We start from the raw sequence: 27305 nt of genomic DNA on the forward strand, positions 1-27305 counted from the left end.
ATGTTGAAAAATGTGGAATAGGTCAAAATTTTCTTAAGAAACTATGTTCTTTGGTGTTTGATCTTTGTATGCTTTCAAGTCTAATCAACAAGAAAAGAGGTTTAATCTGTGGAACAGGAGCTGAGAAACAAGCTCCAAGTGATGTCCAGGTGTTAGAAAGACGAATTACTTGACAGTAGAACTGCCTTGTTAAGGTTTAGGGATCAACGTTTTTCAGTGACCTCAGGGGAGGTTAACAAAGCTTGGGAAGAGGGATGTACCACTGATAGTGGACATGAAGAATGCAGAATTTACAAGCCACAAAGACATTTGGCAGAACCCCCAAGGTAAGGAAGAAACTAATAAAGACATCTCAGCAACTGTGCTGAATCAGCTCCAACAGAGTAAAAGGTGATTCTGGCAGGGGGAGATCATGGCCACTGACCCAGGAAGCCAGCAGCTCGAAAGGAGAGACACACTGAGCATGCAGACTAATTAGCATGAGCAGGGAGAGGCCCATTAACCAATAGAAGACAGAATACTAATTAAAAAGAGAATTAGGTAATTTTTAGCCAAGGAACATGAGTGGCTTTGTTTAGTAAAATGTATAAATAGCAAAAAGCTTTGGTAGTCATCATGCTGGCTTTGTGGATTTGCCAGCCAGCACCCCTTTCTGTGCAGAACTAAATAAGTAAATAAGCCAAATACCTTGCCTCTTTGTGTGGATTGGCCTCTTGCACACTGTGTGAAAGAACCTTTTTTGGGACAACACTGAGATCACAGGATTGCTTACAGAAATATCTGACTCCTCTTACCCTTTTGGTCTTAATCAAGTCCTACAGCAGTTAGTTCCACAGTTTATGTGTCAGGTGAGGATAGAAGAGGATCAGTGTTTGAACATTCTTTGCCTAAATGTATTTGTCTCATTTTTTTCTTCCTTTCTCTGTTGTATAAGTGACCAGAGGTGTGTGTTTGTAGCCCACTCTGTTTGTAGCTCCTGTGGTGGGTGGGTTTGTGTCTAGGACATACAGCACAAACAGCTATTTCCATTCTTTGCAGTTACTGTGAGACCATGTTTTCTGCACATTTACATGAACTTGTTACTTTGTTTAGGGATGCTCTTGGCCATCTTGGAAAAGTGTGGTGCCATCCCCAAAATCCACTCTGCTAATGTGTCTGTGGGGGAAGGCACAGTAGCTGCTGGCTATCAAGACTTCATCATTTGTGTGGAGATGTTCTTTGCAGCCATTGCCCTGCGCCACGCCTTCACATACAAGGTGTATGTGGACAAGAGGATTGATGCCCAAGGTAGGAAGCATGCCAGTGCATATGGCTTGTCTCTTTGGTAGTGAGACTGGGTGGAGGCTGGTCCCTCAGGCAGCCAGCACACTGATATGACTCCCAATCTGATAGCTTGGAAAACACCACATCCCCTCCTGTGTGGTGTCTGAACAGATTTATTGTGCAACAGCTCTCCAGGGCAGAAACCTTGACTGAATTGCACTGTTCCCTTTTCAGTTCCCCAGTATGCCACCCACGACAACTTGTTGCAGACCTGAGGGCTGTAAGATGTTGCATTGTTTCGGTAGAATGGGTTTGTCCTTCTTCCTGTCTCCCCAAAGGGGAACTCCATTGCTCCAGATTGTGTAACAGACTGAAGGCAGGAGGGACAGGGCCTACAACAGGCTCTGTTTTGAATCTGGCTTGGGAAGATGAGGCTGTGCTTTGGCAATATGTTTGTTATGGAGGAGGAGGATCTTCCTGTAATGACTTTGTGAGGGCTGGGCTGGTATAAAGAAAATTCTTATTTTGGGGAAGATGGATATTATCTCTGGGAAAAGGGGGTTTTGTGACTAGTCTGTGCAGTGTTTTCCAAATAAAAGGCATCCTTCCTTCTGGAGGAGATCTGTGCTGAGGTGCTGGAACACAGCAGCCCTTGGGCAGTGTCTGTGTAGGTGACCCCTCCATCCCAGCCAGCCCCAGAGGTTTTGGAAGAACAGTGGTTGCAGTGGGGGGAGATGAGATCTATGGGTGATGTAAGGGTAAACTACAGGTCAGTCCAGTGGGGAATGTTTCTGCGGTGGGCCTTGTTCAGTTCTTGTTATTTCCTCTTTCTCTGTCTCTGTCTTTCTCTCCTATTCCTTTTATCTCTCCCTTGCTTTGGCCACTGGTCCCTGATGCAGCTGTTCCATCATATGGGCCATACGGTAGGTACAGCATGCTTTGTGTGTTTGTCTCTGTTGGTTTTTAGCTGGGATGCTGTTCTGTCCTGATTCCCAGCCTGCCTACAACCTGCCCTGCCCCTTGTTCCCCTTTCCTTGCAAGTCTGTGACTCCAGTGCCTCACACAGCTGCTTTAGGGTTGTCTGGATTACAAGTAGTAAAACAGCAGCGTGGGCATTAACGCAGAGTTTTAGAGCATTTTTGTCAGAGCTCTGGGAATTTCTCTCTGAAGAATTGTGCAGGCTCTCAAAGGAGCTGCTCTCACCCCAGCCTCCCTTCACTTTATAATTGCCACAGATGATCAGCATACTTGGGTTCTCTAGGGAGCTCCTCCCCAGAACTGAGCAGAGCCAGAAGCCCACACTGGAAATGGAACCTAGAAGCCATGAGACATGGCAGCTCCTAGGAGACACTGCTTCCTTCTGTGCTTAGCACTGTGGTGGTACATTCTCCATCTGCTGCATTCTTCATGGTATCATCATGACACATGGGGTAGTTCTGCCTCTAGTACTGCCCGTTTCTCTCTTTTCCTTACTTTGTGCTGCTTTTTACTCATATGATCTCTTTCCCATGGGCCCTTTGATACCACCTAGCAGTCTTAATTTGCAGTGAGTGGAATGGCAAATGCCATTTCTCCTATATTTTTTAGAATTTGCTTAGCTTTTGTCTTCTGGAAGTGTTTAGAGGAGCACCTCCTACCTGACTGTGTTCATTGCACGATCAGGCCAGCACCGATAGTGCATAGTGGAGGTTGTCACTGTGGGTGTGTCCCGTTCTCATGGTGTGTCCCCCATTTGGTGCTGTGGTGGATTCACTTGACTCGTGGTGTCTGGGTTTAGGAGCCCCACTGGTGAAACTGAACGCTACTTGTGTGGCATTTCCTCAGCAGCTGCTTAAGGAAATCTGTAACACACCTTTTGCGGTATCTAGGACTGCATGTTCCCTGTTCTCCTTACCTTCATATTAAGGGTGTGGGGAAGGCAGCAGCGTTCTTTACTTGTGCCTTCCTGTCTTATCCAAACAGGTCGCTGTGCTCCCATGAAGAGCATCTCCAGCAGCCTCAAGGAGACCATGAATCCCCATGACATTGTCCAAGACGCGATCCACAACTTCTCTCCAGCCTACCAGCAGTACACGCAGCAGTCGACGCTGGAGCACGGTCCCCCTTGGCGCAATGGCAGCCACGTCATCTCGCGCTCCCACAGCTGCTCCGGCGCCCGTGACAACGAGAAGACCCTCTTGCTGAGCTCCGATGATGAATTCTAGGGGGGAAACTGCCAGCACAGGCTGCCACTTTTCTTTTTTTTTGTTCTTTTTTAATAATTTATTAATGGAGAAATACACAAGTCATATCACTTCCTAGAGAGTAAAGATTGCAGAAGTGGGCACTGCCCATTAGCTTTTGTGGGTACGGACACAATGAGCAATGCGGAGCTTCCAGAATGGCCAGGACTCCATTCTTGAGCCCATTCCTATGGCAGCAATCAAATTGAATTGATTCAAGCAAAGCTCCAGGGTTTGGGGCTCTGGCTTCCCACACCTGCCCAGCTTGGTGCAGAGTGTGACTGACCAGAGCCTGGAGTTGTAGCCAAAAATGTTTTTGGTTTTTTTCTAACAGGACAACCTGACTGCTTTCTATTTCTTTTCCTGAATTGTTGATGTAGGCACAGTTTTCTCCCCAGCTCGCTGGTACTAACATCTCTGTGATCCTTGGGAAATAGGATGGGGATGCAGCCATAAATGTTCCTGAGGACCACGCCAGAGACTGGTCTTTCTAAATAGCCATTGCCCTGAGTGCTAAGTAAGGAACATCTGTCCCCACCCTTCTGAGCACCTGGTTATGAGTCCTGGAGTCACTTGAGGGAGTGAAGGGGAAAAGGACAGGGCTTTCTGTGTGTTCCTTGGCTCCCTGCATCCCAAGTTGCTATAAAAGCTTGTTAAAGCTCAGAGGGGATGGAATTATATTTTCACAAGGGTGGAGTTTTTTAATCACAGGTGTCTAAGCTTCCCATCTCCCTGGCGTTCCTGTGGCAGGAAGCTTCCCTGCAGCATCTTTCTCCTGCTAACAAGACTGAGGACTGGCTATGATAGATGGTGGAAGGTTGTAGAGCTCTGGCCCCTTCACCCCTCTTTGGGAAGGGAAGATATGTAAACACAAAACCAGTTTTTCTTCTTGTTTCCTGTCCCCCAGCATCACATCTGCCCCTGTTAGAGGTAGGTGCCAGAGCAGGTCCTGGTCTCTCACGGGTAGCTCTCCCCATGCTCATCATCACTGACTTCCCCTGAGCCACACAGGTTTCACCCTTAGGCTGGAATATTCAGGAAGGAATGTTGCACACTCCTTTGTTTTTTTATCTCTGTAGCTGTTCTGGGGCAGACTGGAGCAGACTTGAAACCTGACATGACCTGGCTGGTCAAATTCGTCTCTTTTATTTTCTCAGGCAGCAATTGCTGCTGCTGCTGCTGCACATTTCACAGGCTCTGCTGCACCTGCAGTGCTATCAAGGGTGGAGCCAGCATCCATGGAAGTGGAGAAGCTTCCCCTTGCATCTGCTGGGTTTTGGATGAACCCATGAGTACTTAGTGGAGCCAAAACAAAAGTGATCCCTCTGTAGATCTGTCCAGGGACCAGGAAATGCCTCTTGCTTGCTTAAAATTATCTAGGAGAAAAGTAGGCAGCACACTCAAGTGCTACAGCTCAGATGCTCCTACCTGCAAGCAGGAAGCAGAATTGAGATTGGAGCAACCTGCTGTGTTTAGCTGTAGTTTCTCTGTTCCTCTCCTGCTTTATGCCTCCCCTGCTGAGGGCAGACCTGTGTGATTCTGGATTGCTCCTTGCTGTCCTGCTAGGAGAACTGGAATGTGGTTTGCTGCCTGGAGTTTACCTTTCCATTTGTTTCTTAATCCATCTGCTTGTTCATTGAGTGTCTCAGAAGCCACAGTGAGTGAAGAGCATCTCATTTATTCAGCACCTCTGCCCAAGCTGGGTAAAAGGGCTTGAAGAGAGGCAGGTTTGCTCCCTGCTGTGAGGATGAGATAGGGAAAAGCTTAAGGATAGTGCCTCCTCCTGTACTGATGTTTCTGAGGGATGGTGTAGCAGGTGAGATCAACAGAACTGTTAAAGGAGCTGGAGGCAGGGTCAGTGGATCTAGCAGCTTCTCTGCCGCTGGATTTCCTCATTCACACACATCCTGCAATGCCATGCTGTTGGTTACTAATTTTCCTAAATTTGTGACTGCTTAATTAGACATGCAATCACACTCTGCCAGGCTTTGTGTGGGCTTGGTGTAAAATTTCATCATGCATAAGGCGCCTGGAAAGCAAGGCGGAAAGTTGAGCAGATTTTGTTTCTGTTTTCTATGGCTTTGATTAATATTCCTTTAATGTGAGATACTCATGTTACTCTCTCAGGAAAGTGGGGCATGGGACATGTTCCCATCCTCCTCTTTCTTTGCATTTGCAGGCCTTGATGATGTCCTAGTATCACTTGGTGACTGCCCCCAGTCTTTGTTGCATTTGGCTGGCTGAAATCTGTGTGATTTCCCCATTGAGCATGAAAGTGGTCCAGGCTTAGAGAAGCACATCTTAGAACTTCATTTGAAATGTCTCCTGCATACATATATATATATATGTGTATATATATATATGCACTGTGCAGAGGGTCTGGATATTCTCAAAGCATCCTGTGTGTAATGGTTTCAAGTATAACTTTTGCACCAGCTGCCTTTGGAGGAGCCTGGTGAGCTAGTACCCAATGAGCCAGCTGCCCTACTTTATAATTTTATATATATATATATATATAATGTTTTTCAACACCACACAAAATCATCCAGCACTGAGCTTCCTGCTCTTCCTCATGACCAGCAAGTGCCAGAGTAAGCACTGGCTCTGAAGCTACTTTGTATTGGAGGAACAAATATGAGATCCAGAGCTTGAGACCAAGAAGGCCAAGGCATCCATGGTCTCGTTGGTCTGCTCATGATAGCCCAGGACCCAGGAAATGTGCCAGTTCCAGGAGTAGACCCTTGGAGCTGCTCTCCCTCACCTGCTTCCGCTCTCCTTCCTTCCTTTTTTGTTTACTATGTAACATACCCATGGGATTTGTTTATTATTTTTCCATATAGAGTAGTTCTTTGTATATAAATGACTGAAAAAAGTATGATAAATAAGACAGAGTCACCTAGTTTTGTACCTATTGTGTTTAACTGATGTGAGCTCAGCGACAAGCCGCTCTCTATTTTGGTCTTTGTGACGTTATACTCCGCAGAAATGAGCAAATATGATGACAAATAAAAAATATAGAGATAATATAGATTGTACTTAAGCTGCCTCTGTGTGGTGCTGTCTTGTGTGACTTTGCTGAGTTTTTCCTCCTCACAGGGACTGAGGCTTGGTGGGTAAGGATCTCTTGTCCTCTTCTCAGAAAAAAAGCTCTAGGTGTCTGTGTAGGACCTCATGGAGAACCATCACTGCAGCACCCTGGGCTGAGACACCACTGCTGGCCCAAGGCAGGAGTGAAACCCATGAGTCAAAAACCTGGAGTAGAGATGAATCCTTCCTTAGGTGCTCACTGTGAAACATTGATGGGAGGGAGGGGGCCCCAGCAAACAATGGCTTTGGGATTTTCTTCCATGAGCAGTGTTTGGGGCTTGGACCATTTGCAGTGGCAGAGGGAATGGGAATGTCAAACCCCCCCAAACCATCCCGAGTGCTGCAGCCTGCTGGGGACCTGGCCCACCTGGGAATTTGGAACAGGCTCACCACTTCCAGCTCAGCTCTGAGGAAGGATGGCTTTTCCACACAGGGAGGAGGTCTGGCTTCATCTCCTGATAAGGTGCCTTCCACCTGTGGGCAGCTCACTGCTTTTTTCCTTGCTGTTCACAAGGTAAGGTGATAAGGTCACTTAACAGGGAAGTTTTTGGGCACAGATGCCCTGCACCTGCCTCTCCTGCACCTGGTCCAAGGACAGCCTGGAGGGAATTTTTGTAGTGAAAAGCATTATCTTTCCCAGGAAAAGCTGATTCAGCACAGCTGCACAGCTCCTGAAAGGAAGTGCTTTGGGGGGTGTGTTAAGCATGCTTTTTTAGCCCTTTTCTCTCAGAGACTATAAATCTGGTTTTGTCGTAAAAAGCCATGAGCTATCCCCCATCCCATCTTTTTTGGGCACATTCTTGAGCATGTCCTGCAGCAAAGCCAGAGGGAGACAGAAAACCTGGTCTCAGACATAGCTCTGCCCCAAGTTCAAGAAGGACCAAACACACTCCCACTGTGGAAAAAAAAAAAAAAAAAAAAAAGAACTTGCTTTATTTGTAAAGTCTACAAAATACAGAGGAGTCGGGTAGGACACATACTGTAAGTCAGAAAATAAATAAGTTTTTTTTTTGCTCTATATAAGTATAAGATAAAATGTGATTTGCATATATAAAATATAAAGTACGGCTCTGTACCAACATCCTGGCTGTGCCAAGAGGCGGAATGGCAAAGAGGACGTGAAAATAACTTATGTTCGTGCAATAAATAAACCCAAGAGGAGTCGGGGTGGGGGATGCCAACCACAGTGCCCCATCCAGGAGTGGCAGGCACCCCTCTACAGGGAAGAACGGAGGCTGCAGCCGAGGGCGGCTGGCGTGGCAATACCCAGGCAGGGGCAGAATGAGGGGCAGGGGAATCATCTACAGTAGGCAGCAGATCCCAAGATGGACCTGCCTCCTGCTCCCTCCCCTGTGCTGCCTGCATTTAGGGAACCCAGCTCTTCTCCAGCCTTGCAGCCTGCTCAAGAGCCAGTTGTCCCACACTGGTGTCCAAGCTGGAGGAAAACCAAAGGGAGGAGCCTACCTGCCCGCCAGGCAGCTCCAAGGAGTAGGGATGCTCTCCGCCCCTACTTTCCACCTCCTGCACCTCTACCCCTCTCTCTGCCTCCACATCTCTGACTCAGGGCCAGGAGCACCTTTCCATGGGCCTTGTAGGCAGTGGGGCACCCGGGAGGGCTTGGTGGAGCCATACAAGCTGGCCTGTGCTGAGCAAAACAGTGTTTATCTCTGCTCCAGCTGCCTCTGCTTCCTTCCTGCCGGTGCTGCTGCCTTTCAGACGGCCGGCCAGGCCGAGTGTCCCGTCAGCAGGAAGAGGCGTGAAGGATGTGCATGATAGAGAAAGATAAAACAGCACCACTGCTTCTCCCCTTTGTGGACAACAGCCAGGGCTGACCCACTCGCATCTCCCACCTCCCCCCTGCCCAATCGCTGTCACCCAATCTCCCCACCTCTGGGGTCCTCCAGCACCACAAGCTGCCACAGCGCTTTCCCATTCCATTCTTAATGCTTACCAGGCATTAACACACAGCCACTTTATCTCCCCCTCTGACCTGCTAACCTTCCCTTGCCATCTACATCCCCAGAGATTTCAGACATGCTGGCACCTCTCCCCCTGCTCCAGCTGTGGCCCAGGTTGTCTGCCCAATGCCGATACCCTTCTATCATACCTTCTTCCCCTACACTGCAAGACCTCTCTCTCCTCTTTTCCGTCTCTGGGACATGCTCCTGGGACTGCCTGGCCCACATTTAACTCTCCCATGTCCTCGCAAAAAAGAGGCACCTGGCATTTTCCTACCAGCTTGGAGCTGTGGGATGCTTCCCCACTGTGTGGGTTCACTGTCTCCTGTCTGCACACCCAAGAGGGGAGGGGGCTATGGGGGCAACCAGTGAGGTCCTGTCCTCCATCCAAGCACCCACATAGCAGCAGACCTCCCTACCTGGGGGAGCTGGAGGTCATGGGATGGGAGAAAGAGGATTTTGGGCACAGGTTGGGGAAGGGCTGGGAGGCAATTCATGGGTTAGGCACCCCGGGAAGGACTGTGTCCAGCCGGGGGACGAAGGCCAGCACTAGGAGTAGGCAGCCTGGTTGGTGCCGGACTTGACGATGGTGATGACGCTGGCCGTGGCCACCTTGGCGGGGGGCCCGTGAGTGGCCACGGTGCGGGCAAAGCCCTGCAGGGCCTCGTACTTGCCACGCAGGGTGTCGAGCTCCAGGCGCATGGCAGCGTTCTCCCGGGCCAGCTTGTCCACCTCCCACTCCAGCTCCATCTTCTGCTTCTGCAGCTCTTCCTTCTGGCAGACGCGCTTCACTCGGCAGCTGGCAGCATAACCCCGGTTTTTCAGCGTCCGACGACGCTGCTTCAGCCTCGCCACCTCCTCCTTGGAGAGGCCCCGCAGGTGGTGGTTGAGTTCCCGCACTGAGAGCCCCATCAGCTCCTCATCCGACAGCAGCGGAGTGTTCTCCCCCAGCTCCCGCTTCACCTGCCAGAGAGGGGGGTGGTTGGGTTGTCTGAGACCCCCAAAACCCTGACTCCCACGCCTCTGTTCCCACTGGTGCTCACCTTCAAAGCCTTGCTGGAGAGCCCGTCTGCAGCCATCCTTTCCTCACTCCGGCCCTGCTGAGCAGCCAGGAGAAAAGCCGGTTACTGCCAGCCCCGTGTTCCTCACCTCGGAAGAGAGGATACTGGCCCTGCTGGTCCCGTGCCCGCTGCCCACATCCCCCCCACCCCGGGCCGCATGACTCACCCACTCCTTTTAAAAAGTACATTGTAATAATATTTATAGCAATGATGACTGCAAGCAATAATAATAATAATGGGGCAAGGATGGACCTCCCACCCTCCTTCATCCCATCACGAGAGGGTTGGGATGCTGCTCTGCCCAGGGGACCCAAAATGCCCCAGCCGCCTGCTGGGATGCCAAGCCTTCCCCGCGGGGAGGGAACACAGGCGAGATCCGCCCGAGGCTGAAAGGAAAGTAAAAGCAGCAGCCCCACCGAGTGACACCGTGGCGAAGTCACCCAGCCGGGACCCGCGGGGAGGTGCCGCCCCACCGCCCGGCCAGAGCCCCGCGGGTGCCGCCGCGAGGGTCGGGTGTCCCCAGCTGCGGGGGCGGCCGAAGGGTCGCGGTCACGAAGCGCAGGCGGGTGAAGTGGCCGCCCTGTGATTCAGCAGCGCGGGGGTGAAAGTCACGGAAGCGGTGCCTGCCCCTCGCCCATGGCCGGGCCCTCCGCGCCCCGGGGTCGGAGAGTGAGGAGGGGTCCGGGATTCCGGGCCGCAGCCCAGAAGCCTCTCCCCGCCTCGGGGAACCCCGGTCTCGGTAGGAGAGCCCTCGGAGTTTCGAGGGGGGCCGGGACGGGGCCGAGAGCCCCCGGAGGGGAATGAGGGGCTGGAGGGGGGCGGCGGGAAAGGTGGAGCCGGGCCGGCTGGAAGCTGATGCAATCCGGGCCGGGGATCCGCCGCCGGAGCCGAAGGAGCGGCGCGGATCCCTCCAGGGCGGTGGCCGGGAATTGGAAAAGAAGAACCGACGGCCCCGAGCGCGGCGGTCCGGCCGGCCCCCCCGTCCCGTTCTTCCCAGCCCTAGTCCCGGTCCCGATCCCCGCCTTCGGCGGCGGCAGAGAGGCCTCCAGCCGGTGCCGGACCCCGCCGCCCCCTTTTCCCGGCCGCCCCGCGAGGGGCGAAGGCAAGCCGGGAGCGGAGGGGCCACTCCGGCCGGCGCTCACCTGGCGGCTGCGCTGCTCCCACGGGGCCGCTGCCGGGTCGGGGCGTCGGGCGGCGCCGCCAACCTCGCTCTCCGCGATTACTCACCCGCGGATTCTTTTCATTCATAAAAACACAGTCATGCGGTGACGTCACCCTTACCACGCCCCCTCGCCGCCGCTGCCGCGCGGGGCGGCCGCTGCCCTTAAAGCGCCCCGCCGTGCCAGCGTACGCCGCGCGGTGCCAGCACGCACCGCCAGCCGTGCTGTCAACACGGCCGCGCTGCAAAAGCGCTGGCTTGTACTCGAGCTCAGCGGTGGCGCAGGACCGATGACCGGCCGTGCCGGGAGCAGAACGCCCCACAGAAATGGGCCCCTACCGCTTGAAGAAGGGCAGCCCCACCCCTGTCGCCCCGCCCCTCACAAAGATGGCGCCTTCCACCCTCCTCCGGCGGCAGGCGGCGGGCGCTGCCTTAATCCCGCCCCCATGGCCCCGCCCCGGAAGCGACGCCTCTGATTGGCCCGTCCCGGGGGGCGGTGCCGGCGATTGGCGGGCGGCGAGGGGTGCGCGGCGGGCGGCGCGCGGGGGGCGCTGGGGGCCCGTCGTGCTTTGCCCGGCGCCATCCCCGGATCCAGCCTGATCCCGATCCCGGCCCCGCTGTCACCCGGCCGCGCTCCGGCCACGCCGTGCGTGCCAGGGCAGGGCCGGCGGAGCCAGGGGCCGCCTTTCCCTCGGGAGAAGCCGCCTGAGGCTCCGGGAAGATGCAGTTTTTTGGGCGGCTGCTAGACACCTTCAGCAGCGTCTCGCAGATCTTCTCCAACCCGTACCGCGTGAGGGAGGTGCCGGCCGCCGAGTACGCCGGTCACACGTGCCTGCAGGAGGAGGGCAGGCTGGCCCTCTACAAGAACAGCCTCTCTCGCTCCTGGGACTGCTTGCTGGTGAATCCGCAGAGCCCGCAGGTCGCGTTCCGGTGAGTGGCAGACCTTTAGCCGTCCCTGCTGATGTGGGAAAACAAAGACCCCACGCTGCCGATGTCGGGGCTGCTTCGAGGCCGTGGGGTGTTATGTTGAAGCATCAGGTGGGCTGGGAGGGGTGGAAGGCAGTGCGTGTGCTGGTGGAGGATTTGCCGCAAAACAGCTCGTGGAATCAGGACCAGGTCCAAACATTGCGACTACAGGCAGCCGTGGTATGGTTCAGGGCATCCATGTGTCCCTATGCATTTCTGCTGCTCGTTCCTGTTGGTGTTCAGCAACCACAGGATACTTCTGAGCAAAACCTAACATTGTTCAGGAACAGGGATGCTCTCTTCCAGCGAAGTAGTCTCCCTGCTTCCCTTGGAACAAGGACGACACTAGTTGGAGAAGAAGAGGAAAGTTCCCAGCACTGACATTTGGAAAAGAGCCGTTTCCCTCAGATAGAGGGGATTGGGGTTATTCCTTTAAGCAGGATGAACCCCATGCTTGCCTTTTCTCCAGGCTCTTCCAGCTGGACAACGAGGCAGATGCCCTGGTGTACTTTGAGCAGTATGCCCGGCAGCTGCGCCCTTTCTACGAGAGCTCGTGCCAGCCCTTGTCCCTGGAGGAGCTGCAGCAGCTCAGCGACTGCGTCCGCAGCTACCCCGGCTGGTCCCCGGCACACATCGCCGTGGAGTTCGGCCGCCGCGAGACCTTCCGGCACAACCACATCCTGAGGCAAGGAGCACGCTGTCTGCTGGGGGTCCCTGCTCAGAAGGAGCTTGGGAGGGCAGGCTGGGCTCTATTCTTTGCTGGGGAAGCTGGCTGGTGGGCTTACAGCCTGCTGCTGCGGGGCCTGGTGTTTGAAGTAAAGGATTGAGGTGTCCTGCTAGAGACACGGGTTAGGTTATTGCCACCCTCGTGGAGCAGATTTTTGGAGGAGGTTTTTGCTCACTTTGTAAGCAATGAGAGTGGAGGTATGGTAGGACTCTCTGGAAAGAGATTTGGGACACAAGGACTTATTTTTTCATGGGGAAGTTCTGCTGTAATTTAACCCCAACCAGCAGGTGAGCCCCATGCAGCCAGTCATCATTCTCCCACAAGAGGAAGTGGGGAGAGAATTGAAAGGGCAAAAGGTAGAAAACTTGGGTTGAGATAAAGAAAGGGAAAGCAAAAGCCATGTACACAAGCAAAGTAAAACAAGGAATTGAATCACTGCTTCCTATGGGCAGGCAGGTGTTCAGCCACCTCCAGGGCTCCATCACATATTGTGGTGACTTGGGAAGACAAACACCATCACTCAAAATGTCCCCCCCCACTTCCTCCTTCTCCCCATGTTTTATATACTAAACATGGTGTCATGTGGGCTGGAAAATCCCTTTGGTCACCTGTCCCAGCTGTGTTTCCTCCAGCCTCCCCTGCACCTCCAGTTTCCTTGCCAGTGGATCAGTATGAAAAGCAGAAAAGGCCTTGGCTCTGTGTAAATCCTGCTTAGCCATAACAAAAACATCTCTGTATTGTCAACTTTGTGTTCAGCACAAATCTAAAACAAAGTTCCACACCAGCCTCTGTGAAGAAAGTTAACTCTACCCGAGCCAAAACCAGCGCAGGTTTACTGAGGGATAGGGCAGACTGGTTGGGGGGCTGGAGGGCAAATAGCAGCACCATTGCCAGGTTGCTGTGTGTAACCTGTCTTCTGCCTTCCTTTGGGCAGAGGGAGCTGATCCCATATGGAGGGCAGGACAAGAAGCAGCACATCAAGGAGAGAGTCCAGGGCGGGGCTGCTTGCTGTCCCTTCCCTGTCCTTCTTCCCTGGCAAGAGGCTGGTCTTTCCTGAGCCTCATGGTCACACCAGATGGGACAGATGGAGGGCACCTCTGTGTCAGCTCCTGGAGCAGCTGCCTGCCCTCCTCTTCCCCGTGCCATTCCCGGGCCTGATGCCGAGCCCTCTCTTGCAGCTGTGTGAACAGCACGGACAGCGAGGACGGCTGCACCCCGCTGCACCTGGCGTGCCGCAAGGGGGACGTGGATTGCCTGCTGGAGCTGCTGGAGTGCCATGCACGCGTGGACATCACCGACAAGAACGGGGAGACTGTTTTCCACTATGCCGTGCGAGGAAACAACCCCCAGATCATTGAGGTGGGAGCGACTTCTGGTCTGGGAGAAAGTAGGACTGGAATGTGTCCTCTCTGTGCTGTGCTAGAGATGGGAAAACAGCTACACACAGGGGAGGAGAAAGTCAGCTCCCTCTGTTGAGTTATTGCTTGAGCCTGATTTCAGCCTCTTGTATCCCCTTGTTACTGGTGCTGTTTCCCATATTCAGAGTGCAGATTCCACCCAGCACTGAAACAAGGACATTAAGCAAGTTTCCTCAGAAAGTAATCCTTCGCTGCTGTTTGCATCAGGCCTTCATCCTGCTTTTCCTCAGGCCTGTGGCTGTCTGTTCCCTCTCCCCTGTGAGCAGGGTGTTTGGTTTTGGGCAGAGTGCTCCTGTAGGGAAGTGTGTGCTGAGGCTGCCATGGGGGATCGTGTGCTGCCCACAGAGTGAAGGACAGTTTGGAGTTGCCCTGGGCTGTCCTGAGCTGCAGGACCTGCTGTTTGAACTGAGTGGCCTTGCATGGGGGACAGCGATCAGAGCCTCGAGGCAGAGACAGTCTGAAGTTGTAGGTGTTCTTGATGGCTGAGAAAGGCTGGGCAGAGTGACCGGGTTTGTAAGGCGTGGGTGGCCTTGCACATGGCTCCTGAGGTCTGTCAGCTCCCCAAGACTTGGTGTCTGAGCCTGAGACTGACTCTTCCCCACGGCTGCAACCCTCACATTTGCCCAATACCTGTTGTGACAGCTCTCTGTCTGCCCACCCGTCCATGTTGGAGTTTCCTAATGCATGATGAGGTAGGATGAGGATCAGGGCTTGCCACGCTGTGGAGTGGGCAGTTAGGAACCTTGTATTAAAAAGATATCATCTTCTTTATTTCTCTGGTGGCATCAACTTGGCTTGTTGTCTGATCTGTCTCATGTTTGCTTGTTTTCTGTATTGATTCCTTGCTAAATCAAAGAAACTGAATTCCCATTTCTCATGTGTGCACCAGGCTTGCAGGGTTTCCCCAGTGTGGCAATGAGGTACTTTTCTGCAACAAAGCAGTCAGCATGTAACAGATCTGCAATTTACAGGGAGCAGGGATGGAGAGGACAGGCTGGAGCACTGTGAGGGGTCCTGTGCTCCAGAGTCAGTCCTCAGAGCGCAAGAAGAGACAGTGCTCTTCCATGTTGTCTGTCTACTTATTTGTTTACTGTCTCCTCCTTCCAGCTGCTGGGCAGACCCCTAACTACTGGCTTGGACCACCTGAACCACGAGGGGCTGACAGCTCTGCACCTGGCGTGCCAGCTGGGCAAGGAGGACATGGTTCGGTCCCTGCTGAAGTGCCGTGCCAGCTGCAGCGTCGTGGGCACGCTGGGCTACCCCATCCACACAGCTCTGAAGTTCTCCCACAAGGGGTATGTAGGGTCCCCTCCAGCCTGGGGGCTTGTGTGCTTGCACTGGCCCGGGCTGTGCTCAATAGGACAGGTCTCGTGTGTAGTCACTGGCAAAAAAAAAGGGAAGTGCTGGTGTGGGAAAGAAGGAAATGGTTTCAGAATAAAACTTATTTGTCCTGGAATTACTACCTTGTTCAGTATCAGACATCAGGAGAAAGACAGATTTAAAAAGATATGTTTGTGAAATGCTTTTTTTCAGAATGAGCTGTAGGAAGATGATGGGCTGATGCTTAGATAGTATTAATTGCTGTACCTCTGTCTTTGAGTGCTCTGATCCTAATAAGCTTTCATTTCAAAGCTTAGTTTTTACTATCTCCTGTAGACCAGAGGTACTCTTGACTCTTAATAACACACTCTGGAAGGGAATCAAAAAAAGCACAATATTTACTCCCTGTTTTCTTCGGAGAAATTAAATTCCATTTGTATATGCTTTATAACACTTAATGTTCAAAGAGTGTCCAGGCTCTACAAACAGGGCTTTCAAGACAACACTACCTGCTGATTGCTGATTTTTAAGCATTTTGAAAAGTACTTCCCAACATTAGACCTCCATTTACAAGCCCAGAATGGGGATAGATCACTGAGGTTGCACTGGGGCTCTATCTCTTGTACAGGGTTTTTTGGTGGTAGTGGAGGAGATAACCAAATTTTATTAGCACACCTACCCTATTTTCTAGGCACCAGATATTGGTCTCTTCACAACAGGTGTGATTTTTCACTCATAGGGAAGTACACAGAATCTTAATTTCAGCAAGTATTTAACTATTAGAGTTCTATCCCCATGTTTCCATGAAAGAGAGGAGAAGAATTTTGCTTCTCAGGTTTGGAGAGTTTCCAGAAATTACATATTCCTGAATTAGAGAAGCACCCAGATGTTGCTCCACAACTTGTATTGGAGAGATTCTCCTGCTCCCAACACCACTTGGCTTGTGTGCTTCCTGCTGTGCCTGCACTTTCTGTGAAGGGCAAAACAAAAGTGCAGCTGAGGAGCTCGCAGGTGTTGCAGAGATGCTGCTGCTGCTGCAGGGTTTCCTGGTTTTCCTCTGGGCTGAAGGCAGGTGGTGATGTGAGTGGAGGTTTTGAGTCAAGACAGCAGCCACCCATCCTGTCATCTCACTGTTTCCCAGGTGTGCCCAGGCCATTCTGGAGGCAGATGCCAGCCAGGTTTGCTCCAAGGACCCGCGCTATGATGCCACTCCACTGCACTGGGCAAAGAAGGCAGAGGTAAATAGAGCCAATCCATGGGGAGGGCCTGTGCTGCTACCCAGCACCCAGTTAATTCCTTCTGTGGCTAACTTGTCTGAGTGCGTGTGCAGAGCCCTGGGAGTGTCAGAGGCCAGCCAGCAGCCCAGTGTTTGATTCTCTTTGCACTGTGCCAGTTGGTGCTGTTTGCCTCAGGGAATAGAGCAGCGGAGCCTTGCAGTGGAATAAATTGGTGGGCTCATTCCTAGTATTTCATCCATGGCTGTGAAGCTGCCAGCTTGTCCCTTTTCCCTTTTGTTGAAGAAATTGCAGCACTGTCCCTGAAGCATAGTTGCCCCTGGAGGGAGCTCTCTTCTCATTAGCTGCCGGTTTCCTGGGAGCAAACAGATTGCTGCCTCAGAAACTGCAGGGGAAGTGTGAGGTAGGCACAGAGTGGTGGTGAGTGGGGGAAAGTCCATCTCCTGCCAGAGCTGGGCAGGTTGGTGATATGCCATATTGGAGCACCTGAATGATGCTTTTTGCTGGCAGAGGGCATTGCTATAGGAGGGCTCTTTTCCCTCCTGCAGTAACCCATTCCTCTCAGAAATGTCCCTTGGAGTTTCAGAGCAGACTTGAATTTGCTTGGTTTATAAAGAGAAACTCAGAAGGCAGAATTTTTATTTCAGTCTGCAAGGATCCTGGCCTGAGTAGGAGCTGGCTTTTTTTCCATTGATCTCAGCCATTCATTATGGTTGTGTATCAGTCCCAAAGGATCCAGAAGCTCCAGCCAGATTGTGCAGCCACCATCTAGTTCTGTGGTAAAAGACAGAGAAACCCCAGTGCTTGGAACAATTCAGCTGGCATCTGCCAGCCGCCTGTGTCCAGGCTAAGGCTCCCTCCTGTTGCCCTGCTTTGTTTGCCACGAGGCCTGGATGGTCGGAGTGCCCAGGCGGTTGTGCTGACGGCTGCTTTCTCTGTCCCTGCCGCGGTCCGGGCGCAGCTGGCGCGGCTGCTGCTGGAGCACGGCGCGGAGGTGAACGCCAGCAGCGGCACGGCCGACATGGCGCTGCACATCGCCGTGCAGAGGGGCCGCCTGGACTGTGCCATGGTGCTGCTGACGCACGGCGCCCACACCAACGCCCGCGGCCGCGACGGAAACACGCCGCTGCACCTCGCCATGAAGGTGAGCTCCTGCAGGGGCTGCTGGAGAGGAGAGACGGTTCTCTGGAAGGGTTGAGACAGCGACAGAGTCCTTTGAAATTCTGGCTGTTTGTGTGGGGTTCCCTTGTGGGTGCTTTGGCTAATGAAAAGGGGAGGGAAGGAATGAGAACTCATCTAGCGGCTCCGGACTGAGCTTTCCCTTGTTCCCTAGCATGACCACCTGGATATGATCAAAGCGATCATTGTCTTTGGAGGAGATGTTGAGATCCCCAATGATTTTGGAGAGACACCAGGACTGTTGGCAGCCAGGAGCAGCAAAGGTGAGGGAGCACGTCAGCAGCCTTACAGGGTGAGCCCAGCATCCTGTCTCCCCTTGGTGGCCAAAACAGTGTCTTGGGGAGAGGTGAAAACGTGCCATGCATGGGTGATGCTTCTCCAACATGCTTTCCCAGCTTCTAGTTGCTCACATAGTAGGTACCTGCTTTGCTAGCAGTACAGGCTTTGTATTAATAGCCCTTGATGAATTTCTCTTCTGTGGCACAGGGATGCAAGAAGAAAAGCTGGCATGCACTCCCCCCTTTCGGGCCACCATGTCAGGCACTGCAGGCTCACAACGGGATAGCGCTGCTGAACTGCCCAGGCACAGGCAGACATGGGCAGGTCTTCAGGGCCAAAGAAGTGTGTGGCACACACCCTTGAAACTGCACAGCAGTGGATATTCCTGCTGTGCACAAGTCCTGCTGCCTGGTCTTTAGGGAGAGATACCTGGGATGTTTTTGCCCTTCCCCAGGTCATCCCAGAGGCTTTGTGAGGGTCAGGCCTGCTGTGAATTCGGCAGAGCACGTTCCCCCGTGGTGTGCACATGCACTGATTCTGTTTCTGATCTGTAACTCCCCCTTGGTCACCGAAGGTGCGAACCGGAAAGTGCTCTTAGACCTGCTGCAAACTGTAGGCACCGAACGCTGCCACCCACCACCCAACCCTGACTCCCCAAGCCTGACACCATCTGCTGCCTCCTTCCTGGAAGGCCAACCTTCCTCGCGGAGCAACCTCAACAGCTTAGGTAAAGCCTTCCCTGGCCCTCCCTCGCTTCTTTCCCTTCTTGCTTCACAGTGCTGTCTCAGACCTCTTCTTCAGATGGGCTGTGCTCTGGGAACTGTCAAAGCTCTCACTGCCTGCTGACTCTGTGGTGACTGTCCTCATTCACCTGTTCCAGGATCCCATCTCTTTTCTCTGCTTTTCCTCTCTCTGTATTCTGAACTCTTGTACTCAAAACATTTGTTTTATAGACCTGACACAATGTAGCTCTGTAAAAAGAAAGACTGATTCCCTCACATGTCTGGAAGAGGGGGCACTTAGCCTGCAGGTACTTTGTCCACTGGGTCATGTGTAGAAGGGAAAGTGCTGGTCTGCCTTGAGGACCTCCCAGTGTTGTGCTGGGCACAAGATTTAGAAGTGTCACTTACTCAGATCCTGGAGCACCTGGGAGAGGGAAGGGGTGAGGCCTGAGGATAAGCAACCTTGATCATGGGGTTTGTTACGCACAGGAAAAGCCTAGTGTGAGACATTTGATTGTATTGAACCTTATGGTCTGTGCTGCCCAGAATAAGCACATAGGTCAATTCTAAGAGATGGGCTTTGTGCCTTCAGGGAGCTCCAGAGCTCAGGAGGAGGCAACAAGAGGGATTGTGGACTAGGCAACAGGGGAGTTGACTTGGAGGGTCATGAGAAGAGCATCAAAATAGCTGACATCTGCTTGTGGACCACTTCCCATCTCAGGTTGGAGGTTTTCTTTGCAAAGGCTCTCCTATGGGGCCACAGAACAATCCTGGAATGTGTCTGTGTCACTATAAATCTCAGTGGCTGTTGACACCAGGACTTTCTTCTCACCACAGCCCAGTGAAAGCAACCCTTACCCAGTTCCAGCTCTGATGCAGTGATAGAGCAAAACCTTTTTTTATTGTGGGCTCTGCCCTTGAAGAACCTCCTCACCACAATTCATTGTCGTCCGCAGCCTCCTTCTGGCCTGGGTGCTGGCAGGAGTTTGTAACTTCTCTTCCCCCTTCTTTCTTCTTGTGGTTTCGCAGGCTGGCTTCTCACCTAGATTGGATTGGTGCCCCACACCCAGGGTGGCCTGGGTGAACGTCAGCTGAGGGGTAATGGCAAGTCACCCTGTCCGCACAGCTCTCCTGCCTAGGTTACTTTGAGGAGTAGATTTAGGTTTTATCCTAACAGCTTGCAGTAAACTGCGTAGTGGGCACGCTGCTGGGCTCTGCCTTCTCTCATCCACTGTGCACATCATCTGCTTCTCCAAATCCTGTCTTTTCCAGTGCATCTACAGCTGCCTGCTCCAAAGGGTGGTGTTGCTGTCCTTTGGTGTGGAGTTAATTTGGGGAATACCTGTTGGCTGTGGGTAATATGGCTTGTGTCTCCTGCAGGGACCTTTATTCGATGGGGGAGTTGGATATTCTCTTTTTGTTTATGGTGGAAATCAGTTACCACATTGGTGATCTCTAATTTATTTTTTCCCATTTGCATGTTCATGGCCCTTTAGGGTACAAGGACCTTCTGTATGTTTCCACAACGCTTGGACAGCTGTTGAAGACACCAGATGTTGTGGACATGCCCTCCGAGGCTAGAAGAAAGTAAGTGAGGAGCAGCTTCTGTCTAGGCTCCTGTGCAACTTGAAGGTGAAATCTGTGTGTGAATTCTCCCCTCCCACACCTATGGGGATGGCATCCTCAGAGCTGATATTATTTCATGTCCATCAACATTGCAGTTTTTCCAGCATCTTTTGAGAAATCTTTTGTTTTCATAAATAACCCCTGCCTGTCCTGCCTGGAGTTGCAGTGGAGCCTGAGCTCAGGAGGTGAAACCCTGCTTTGTCCCTTCCCTGTGCTACTGGGCACCCAACACTGTTTTGGCTTTGTGTTTTCCCCATCTCTGCACACTGCCCTGATGTTCACTCAGCTCCTCTGCACTGTCTCGGCAGTGCCTGCGCCTCACCTTGTGTGGAGTGGAGAAGGAGTTGGCACTGAAGTGCTGCCGGCAGGATTTAGGTCTGTCTGCTTTTTTTATTTAGGACCCAATACCCATTACTGTGTAGTAAGGGACTTGGGTGTGGTTTTGGCTGGTCACTCTCTTTCTGGTGTAGAGGTTCGAGGTGGCTATGCAGGAGCAAAGGATGTTGCACCAGCTCTGACAAGCCTTAGTGGATGTGTCTTATTTGCACCTGAGAAGGCGCTGATGGATTTATTTATTCACCAGTTACACTGTCTGCAGCAATCTACTTGCTGGCATAGCTTCCTGTCCCCAGGGCCATGTTCCCACAGAGTGTTCTGTGATTCATAATCTGTCCCACAGCTTCCAGTCATCTGTGTGTGTCTCTCTGCAGTCAGGACCGGCTCCTGTGCTTGGATGGAGGTGGCATCCGTGGCCTTGTGCTCATCCAGCTTCTCCTGGCTATTGAAAAGGCTGCAGGCCGTCCCATTTGTGAGATCTTTGACTGGATTGCAGGGACCAGCACTGGAGGGATCTTGGCCTTGGCTATTGTACATGGTGAGGACATAATGGATCCCTTCTCATTCTGGTTCCTCCTGGGGGAGCAGATGTGTGGTGGGAGCTGCCTCTCTGAGTCCTGCCAAAGGAGAGAAGGGATGTTTCTTAATGAAGGAAAGCCTCGACCTGGCTTTGCGCTTGCTTCTCATGTCAGCTGGCTTTGAGCCGCTTTCTGGATTTTGGGGAGTGCATGGTGGCAGAGTTCAATGTTCTGTATTTCCTGTGCTCTTCACAGAGGCCTTAGGGCAAGGTGTTTGATACATTCTGGTAACGGGAAGCTGCTCCGAGCTTGCTCTTCCTCTCTAATCCTTCCCAGTCATGCTGCTGAGAACCAAGGAGATGACAGGCAGCTTGGGAAGGGAATTGGATTGGCAGTGATGCCTCCCAGCTCCCACTTGTCCTGGGGAAGCCTTGCTCTGATGTGCTGTTTGTTCTGTCTGCCTGCCTTTCCTCCCACTGCCTGCTCCTGCCAACACTGTTGCCCGTCTCAGGGAAGTCCATGGACTACATGCGCTGCCTGTACTTCCGCATGAAGGACATGGTGTTCCGGGGCTCTCGGCCCTATGAGTCCGAGCCCCTGGATGAGTTCTTGAAGAAGGAATTTGGGGAGAACACCAAAATGACAGATGTCCGAAAACCCAAGTAAGTCCTGCCGCGGGCTGTGCTGGTTGATGCTGTCTCACACGTGCTCTAGACCTGTGTCAGCAGAGATGCTCAGCCTTAGAGCAGATCTGGAGGAGTGTGATGTGCAGACTATTGAAGCCATAAGCATTTTTTTTTTCCATATTACTCTCATTCTCTCATGTCTGCTTCTCCAGGGTTATGGTGACAGGGACATTGTGTGACCGACAGCCAGCTGAGCTCCACCTTTTCCGGAATTACCCTGTACCAGAGACAAAACGCTCCACTGAATACAAGACAAATGCGTCTTTCCAGCCACTCACTCAGCCAGAAGGTAAATGATGGTACACACAAATCTAGCTGGTTAGTTTCATCCCTCAGATTTCATGCTCTTCCTCCCTGAAAATCAGCAATGGCTCATCCCTGGTCTTGGCTTGTAACTAGGTCCTAGTGATGGTTCCCATTTTTTCTCTCTCCTCCTCCCTTGGCTTCTCCTGAACCTCACTAGCCAGGCTCTGTTCCAGTAGATAAGAGAACGGGTCTGCTAGAGGAGTCCTGCATCTTTCCCTGGGCTCCTACAGAAAAACATGGAAATGCCATGTAACTGAAGCATGCAACCCCCTCCAGCTTGCTTCCTGGTCTGGCACACATACCTGGTTCACTATCAAAATAGCAGCAAGAAAATGGATAGAGAGTGAATTTTACCCAGGATATGTAGGAAGTGGTGAGAACATCTTTTAAAGTCCCTTGGTGTCATCCTGTGCATCCAAGCACCCTGCTGTTGGTAGAAAGAGGCACAACCATGTAGGGCAGGGTTTCCTGGGATTGCAAGCCATCCTGATTTGTGTTGGTGGAGCTGGGGAGCTTTTTGTGCACAGCAGAGTTGCTGCAGGAGGCCTTTTTCTCTCTGTCCCTCACAGAGCAGCTCGTGTGGCGCGCTGCCCGCTGCAGCGGTGCAGCTCCCACTTATTTCCGGCCCATTGGCCGTTTCCTGGATGGAGGGCTGCTGGCCAACAACCCCACCCTTGATGCCATGGCAGAGATCCACGAGTACAACAAGACGCTGATCCAGAAGGTGAGGGAAATCCTAGCCTTGACTGGTAACTGGAGGGTTTTGGCCCCACTGAGCCTCTGTTGAAGAAGAAGCGGGTTGTGAGAGTGGATGCATCTTAGTGGATAAACAAGTTAGCAGTGCAGCACCCTAAAAGGGAGCGTATGGAGGGGGATATGTGCTGGGAATAGTGTCTGGGAGGTGAGATACCTCTCTTAACAAGGGTGTGAGATGGGCCTCTCCTTGCTTCTTTGAACCAGAATGATTGAATGATGGTTTTATGTGGCCCTTGATATGGCTCTGCAGGGCCTTTTGCTGCCCAAAAATAAGTGGAGAAGACAAGGGTATGGTACTCTGCAAGGCTGAAGAGTGAATGTCTTGTGTGGTGTGGCAAGTTCTTCAAAAAGTTGAATAACCAGTGGCAGCTATTGCTCCCTATAGCTGAAAGGGGAGATGTGTTGCCAAAGCGACTGAAGAGTTGGACTGCTTCGTGGTCATCTGGTCCTAGGACTCATCTCCAGGGGGTCCCATGGGTTTGGGTGTGGTCAGGGGAGAAGGGACAGAGCAGTGCAACTGCTGAAGTCCTGTGGGTTGCAGCTGTCTCAGCAGGCCATACTTTGGGGGAGGATGGGGGAAGAAAAGGCAGCTGAGCCTTTTGCCTTGGTTTTCAGAGCTTCCCTGGGAAGCTGCTGTGAAAGAGATGCTTCACTTTCATTGTTGGTCATTGCAAAGAGCTCTTTTGTTTGTCCTCAGGGTCAGAAGCAGGAAGTGAGGAAATTGGGATTGGTGGTGTCCCTGGGAACAGGGAAGCCTCCGCAGGTCGCAGTGAGCTCTGTGGACGTTTTCCGCCCCTCAAACCCTTGGCAACTGGCGAAGACCGTCTTTGGGGCCAGGGAGCTTGGCAAGATGGTGGTGGATTGTGTGAGTACTGGGAGGAGGGGATGGCAACAGACCCCTGGGGCTGCTTGTCGGGAGGGAGAAAAGGTTTCCAGTTTGCAGCTTCCCCCTTTGAGAAGTAAATTCTGCTCTGACTGTGGATGTAGTGGTAACTTAGATATTGCAGGAGCACTGCAGGCCTGAAGACCTGTCTGATTCTTTGGGGTTCAGAGTGCCCCAAAGGGACACTCATCCCCAAGGGATATTCTTGCAGCTGAAAGGAGCTAAGGACAGGATGGTGGTCAGTGACTCTTAGGAACATTTGCAGGTGTGAGTTTGTGAAATTTGGTATCTTTCCAGGAAGAATTGTTTATCATCTGAGCAACGTGGGGGAAAAAATTAATCATCCCTCAGAAAACAGCCATTCATTTTTCTTTAGAAAAGCTTTGTTTTTCCCTCTGAGGAAATTAGTAAATAGTAGAGAGAGTCATTAATTAAAAACAATAGTTGAGAACTGTGGTTAGGAGTGTGTAGTTGGCATATGCACTTGTGTGCTTCAGGAAGATGATCATTACATGTTGTTCATGAAAACACTCTAAATGGATGAAAGCCAGAAAGATCAGAACTAAAGTTCTGACTATGATTTTGATGTTGTTGCTTTATCTCCTTTTTAGTTTCCTAAAGTGAGAAAATACCCAGAGTCCTTTTGCTTCTCCTGTTGTTTATCTCAGGGCTCCCAGAGAAGCTGTCCCAGGATAGCCCAGTAGACCTGGAGTAATCACAGGCTCTGCTGTACAGGGCTTGGACAGAATGGATACAGATGAAATCCCAAGGAGGCTGTCACTCTGATCATCCTGGTATTGCCATGAGGCAATCCACTCTGTGCTGGGATGTATGAAGGGTCTGTAGGTCGCAGTTCTTGTGTCCCAAGGATCAGGAGCGCTGCCCTTACGATAAAAGTAAAGAAAAAGAAGAGCCACCCAGCTCTTGGTGGCGAGCAGTGCCATCCAGGATGCCCTTGCTCTTGGTTTTTATTTTCCCTCTGGGGCTTGGTGCCAGGGCAGCCTGTGGTGGGCAGGGAAGGGCAGGCATGCTGTGAGTGAGTGCCTGTTTCTCCTGCAGTGCACTGACGCAGACGGCCCAGCTGTGGATCGTGCCAGGGCCTGGTGTGAGATGACGGATGTCCCCTATTTCCGGTAGGAGCTTCCTTTCCTCTCTCTTGCACAGCCCTATTTTTGTCCTCTCACTTCAGACCTGGCTGTGCCGTGCGTCATCCCAGATGGCATCCCCTCCAGAGGCATTCCTGCCAGACCTGCCCCTGCACACGCGTCAGTGACATGAGGGAGCCTGCCTGGCCCTCCACAGGGGCTCAGGCACCCAGCACGCCTGGTCTGGCCTGCTTGAGGGAGCTTTGGGAGGTGTTGTCTTGCATGGCCCCTTGGGATGTGCATCCTGCCCCGTTGCACCCTGCACAGCCCGTTTTAGACTTGTCCCTGGTGTGCTGCAGCTGCTTCACTGTGGCTCAGCCTTGAGTGTGCCTGGCCTTGAAGGAGGGGGAAGGTCTGTGCTCTGCAAGCCTGACAGACCAAGGGCCTGGCAGTGGGAGCCGCCTGATGGGAGTGTCCTGCTGGTGCCTGGTCAGCTCTGTGTCTGTGCCCAGCTGCTGATGCTGTCTGTGCCCGCAGGCTCAGCCCTCAGCTGCACACGGAGGTGATGCTGGACGAGGTGAACGACACCGTGCTGGTGAACGCCCTGTGGGACACCCAGCTCTACATCTACCAGCAACGGGAGCAGTTCGAGAAGATGGTGCAGCATCTCTGCCTGTGACTGACCTGGAGCTCCCACTCTGCGTTATGAAGGCAAGGAGCAGCAAGGAGACACTGGCATCGCTCAGATTTGCCCTTGAGCCAAGGTGTCGAGGTGATGGACAGACTTGTGGTAATTGAGAGGAATTAATATTGAATAGACACCAGTGCACATACACATGTATTCCCAACACAGAATGTATGATAGCTGTGAAATGCTGACAGTTATCTTTGTGCTGTAACCCCATCTCTGCTGCTGTGCTTGGTTCTGCTGCCCTGCTCTCTGACCCAGAATCCAGAGCCCTCACTTACTTGTCTTGAGCTGTGGCAGCTGGAATGTCTCCTGTCTGTGCAGTACCTCCACTGACAAAGCACCGTGCACCTTCCTATGTCACAGAATGGGCCTAGGCCTGATAACGTTTCAGGGATTGCTTGGCCCACTGGGCCCAAGGTATTTCAGAGTGTATAGTTTGGGGAAAAGGGATTGTTTTTCTCTCAACACACCCAGTTTGAAGGGGAGCAGAAATGCTGCAACTTTTTGCAGTGGATGCAATGCAGAAAGCTACAACTGGCCTTGGGGAAGTCTTTCCTGAGACAGTTGTCTTCTGCAACAGCTTCTCCTGTTCCTTCTGAGATGGGCTGGCAACACTGCCTGGAGAGGGAGCAGCCTCCCCCACCCAGGACTTTATTGTGCCGCTGATTTGCTGTTACACTTTGCTCAGGGGCGGAGATGTGAAAGCCTGTCTTTACAGCAAGCTCAGAGGAAAGGACAAGAGCCTTGGCTTTGTAGAAAAATAATTTCTCTTTATTCTTAACATGAAACTGAAATGCTCTGAGATCAGTTCCCACCAAAGAAGCCAACCCTGGGACAATTTGGATTTACTTTTTTATTACAACTGGAAATTCTACTGTGATTGCTACACCAGTCATTGTTCCTGCAGTAATTTTTGCATATTTATAAATAATTTATGTATCTGTTTGGAGATGTTTTGAGGAGTAACCTGAAAAACTGAATTTTTAATGGTTTTCTTTTGAGTGAATGAACTGCTGCTGCCTGTTTCTGTGAGACACTAACATGTCCTAAAATAAAGAGGGATTTGCATTTGTTTCCAATGTCATGCAGTCCATGGTGGTCTTGTCTTTGTCTCCATTGTAGGAGTTCTCAGAGGGGTTCTAGGCCTGCAGACTCTGAATTTCTTACAGGTAGAAAATCAGAGAAAGGGCTCTTGAGACACAGCATTTATACCCTTTGTATGGGCTGAAGAGTTGAATGAGCTGTCCCTGCAGCATGTGGGTGCTATGAGTGGCTGACTACCCCACAGCAGCTGCAACCAGAGTGGAGAGGCTTTGGACCAGCTGCAATATGAGGATCCTCTTGGAGCTGTCCAGGCTTAAAAAAATAGAACAGTAGGTTTTGCTTGATCCATCTCTTCCCAGGCACGCACCCAGAAGAAATTACGATGGCAGTGCTGGTCCCAGCTCACCAGAGGTGAAACCTGGGGAAGGGTTCAGACAGAAGCCTATTCCTGCTGTTAAGAGAGTTTCCCTGAGAGTGGGAGGGAGGCTAAGAGCCAAAGGGCTGAAGCCTGGCGTGGGGGAATATGGGCAGGGGACAGCTGAAATTTGTGTAGAGTTTTCCTTGGGTTCCCCCCTGCCTGCTGCTCTTTGCTGCCTGTGATCACCAGCTGACAGGGATCTCCTGACCTGTGAGGAGCCTGTGTGAGAGGGAGCTGAGCATGCCTCACTCAGTTTCCCTGCCCGGCGAGCCCCATTGGAGCCATGGCAGGGCTGGGACAGCGAGCCATAAGGCAGTGGCTCGGGCAGGTGGCTGGCACTGCAGGTGTCAGGACAGGCAG

General features: G+C 52.2%; 3 protein-coding genes across 8 annotated transcripts in view; 2 read left to right on the top strand and 1 right to left on the bottom strand.

The window, feature by feature from the left end:
- TMEM184B (transmembrane protein 184B) overlaps positions 1-6520 on the top strand; it is a 30256-nt gene extending 23736 nt beyond the window's left edge. For 4 of the 5 annotated variants that reach the window (XM_059473352.1, XM_059473351.1, XM_059473353.1 and 1 more), the window contains exons 8-10: positions 1093-1287; positions 2163-2186; positions 3226-6520. In XM_059473352.1, the coding sequence (XP_059329335.1) occupies positions 1093-1287; positions 2163-2186; positions 3226-3467 (461 nt within the window). In that variant the 3' untranslated portion in view covers positions 3468-6520. The remainder of the gene's footprint in view (positions 1-1092; positions 1288-2162; positions 2187-3225) is intronic. The other variant, XM_059473355.1, reaches the window with a different exon arrangement.
- A 792-nt stretch (positions 6521-7312) lies between these two features.
- On the bottom strand, positions 7313-10850 carry MAFF (MAF bZIP transcription factor F). Of its 2 annotated transcripts, none has more exons than XM_059473357.1 (3): positions 10734-10850; positions 9574-9627; positions 7313-9493 (listed from the first exon to the last, which is right to left on the bottom strand). In XM_059473357.1, exons 2-3 carry the CDS (start codon positions 9607-9609, stop codon positions 9080-9082), a joined length of 450 nt encoding a protein of 149 aa, XP_059329340.1. In that variant the 5' UTR covers positions 9610-9627; positions 10734-10850; the 3' UTR covers positions 7313-9079. The 2 variants fall into 2 exon arrangements, with proteins under 2 accessions (XP_059329340.1, XP_059329339.1); XM_059473356.1 differs by having other exon boundaries at positions 9574-9630; positions 10734-10835.
- Positions 10851-11336: 486 nt separating this feature from the next.
- Positions 11337-26574, top strand: PLA2G6 (phospholipase A2 group VI). Its single transcript, XM_059472130.1, has 16 exons — positions 11337-11680; positions 12186-12401; positions 13622-13802; positions 14969-15156; positions 16323-16419; positions 17378-17560; positions 17750-17858; positions 18449-18601; positions 20093-20183; positions 20933-21096; positions 21588-21738; positions 21915-22051; positions 22638-22792; positions 23522-23689; positions 24767-24840; positions 25330-26574. Exons 1-16 carry the CDS (start codon positions 11472-11474, stop codon positions 25469-25471), a joined length of 2418 nt encoding a protein of 805 aa, XP_059328113.1. The 5' UTR covers positions 11337-11471; the 3' UTR covers positions 25472-26574.
- Positions 26575-27305: the final 731 nt, after the last annotated feature.

Source organism: Ammospiza nelsoni, chromosome 5 (genome assembly GCF_027579445.1).
Source record: "Ammospiza nelsoni isolate bAmmNel1 chromosome 5, bAmmNel1.pri, whole genome shotgun sequence".
NCBI lineage: Eukaryota > Metazoa > Chordata > Aves > Passeriformes > Passerellidae > Ammospiza > Ammospiza nelsoni.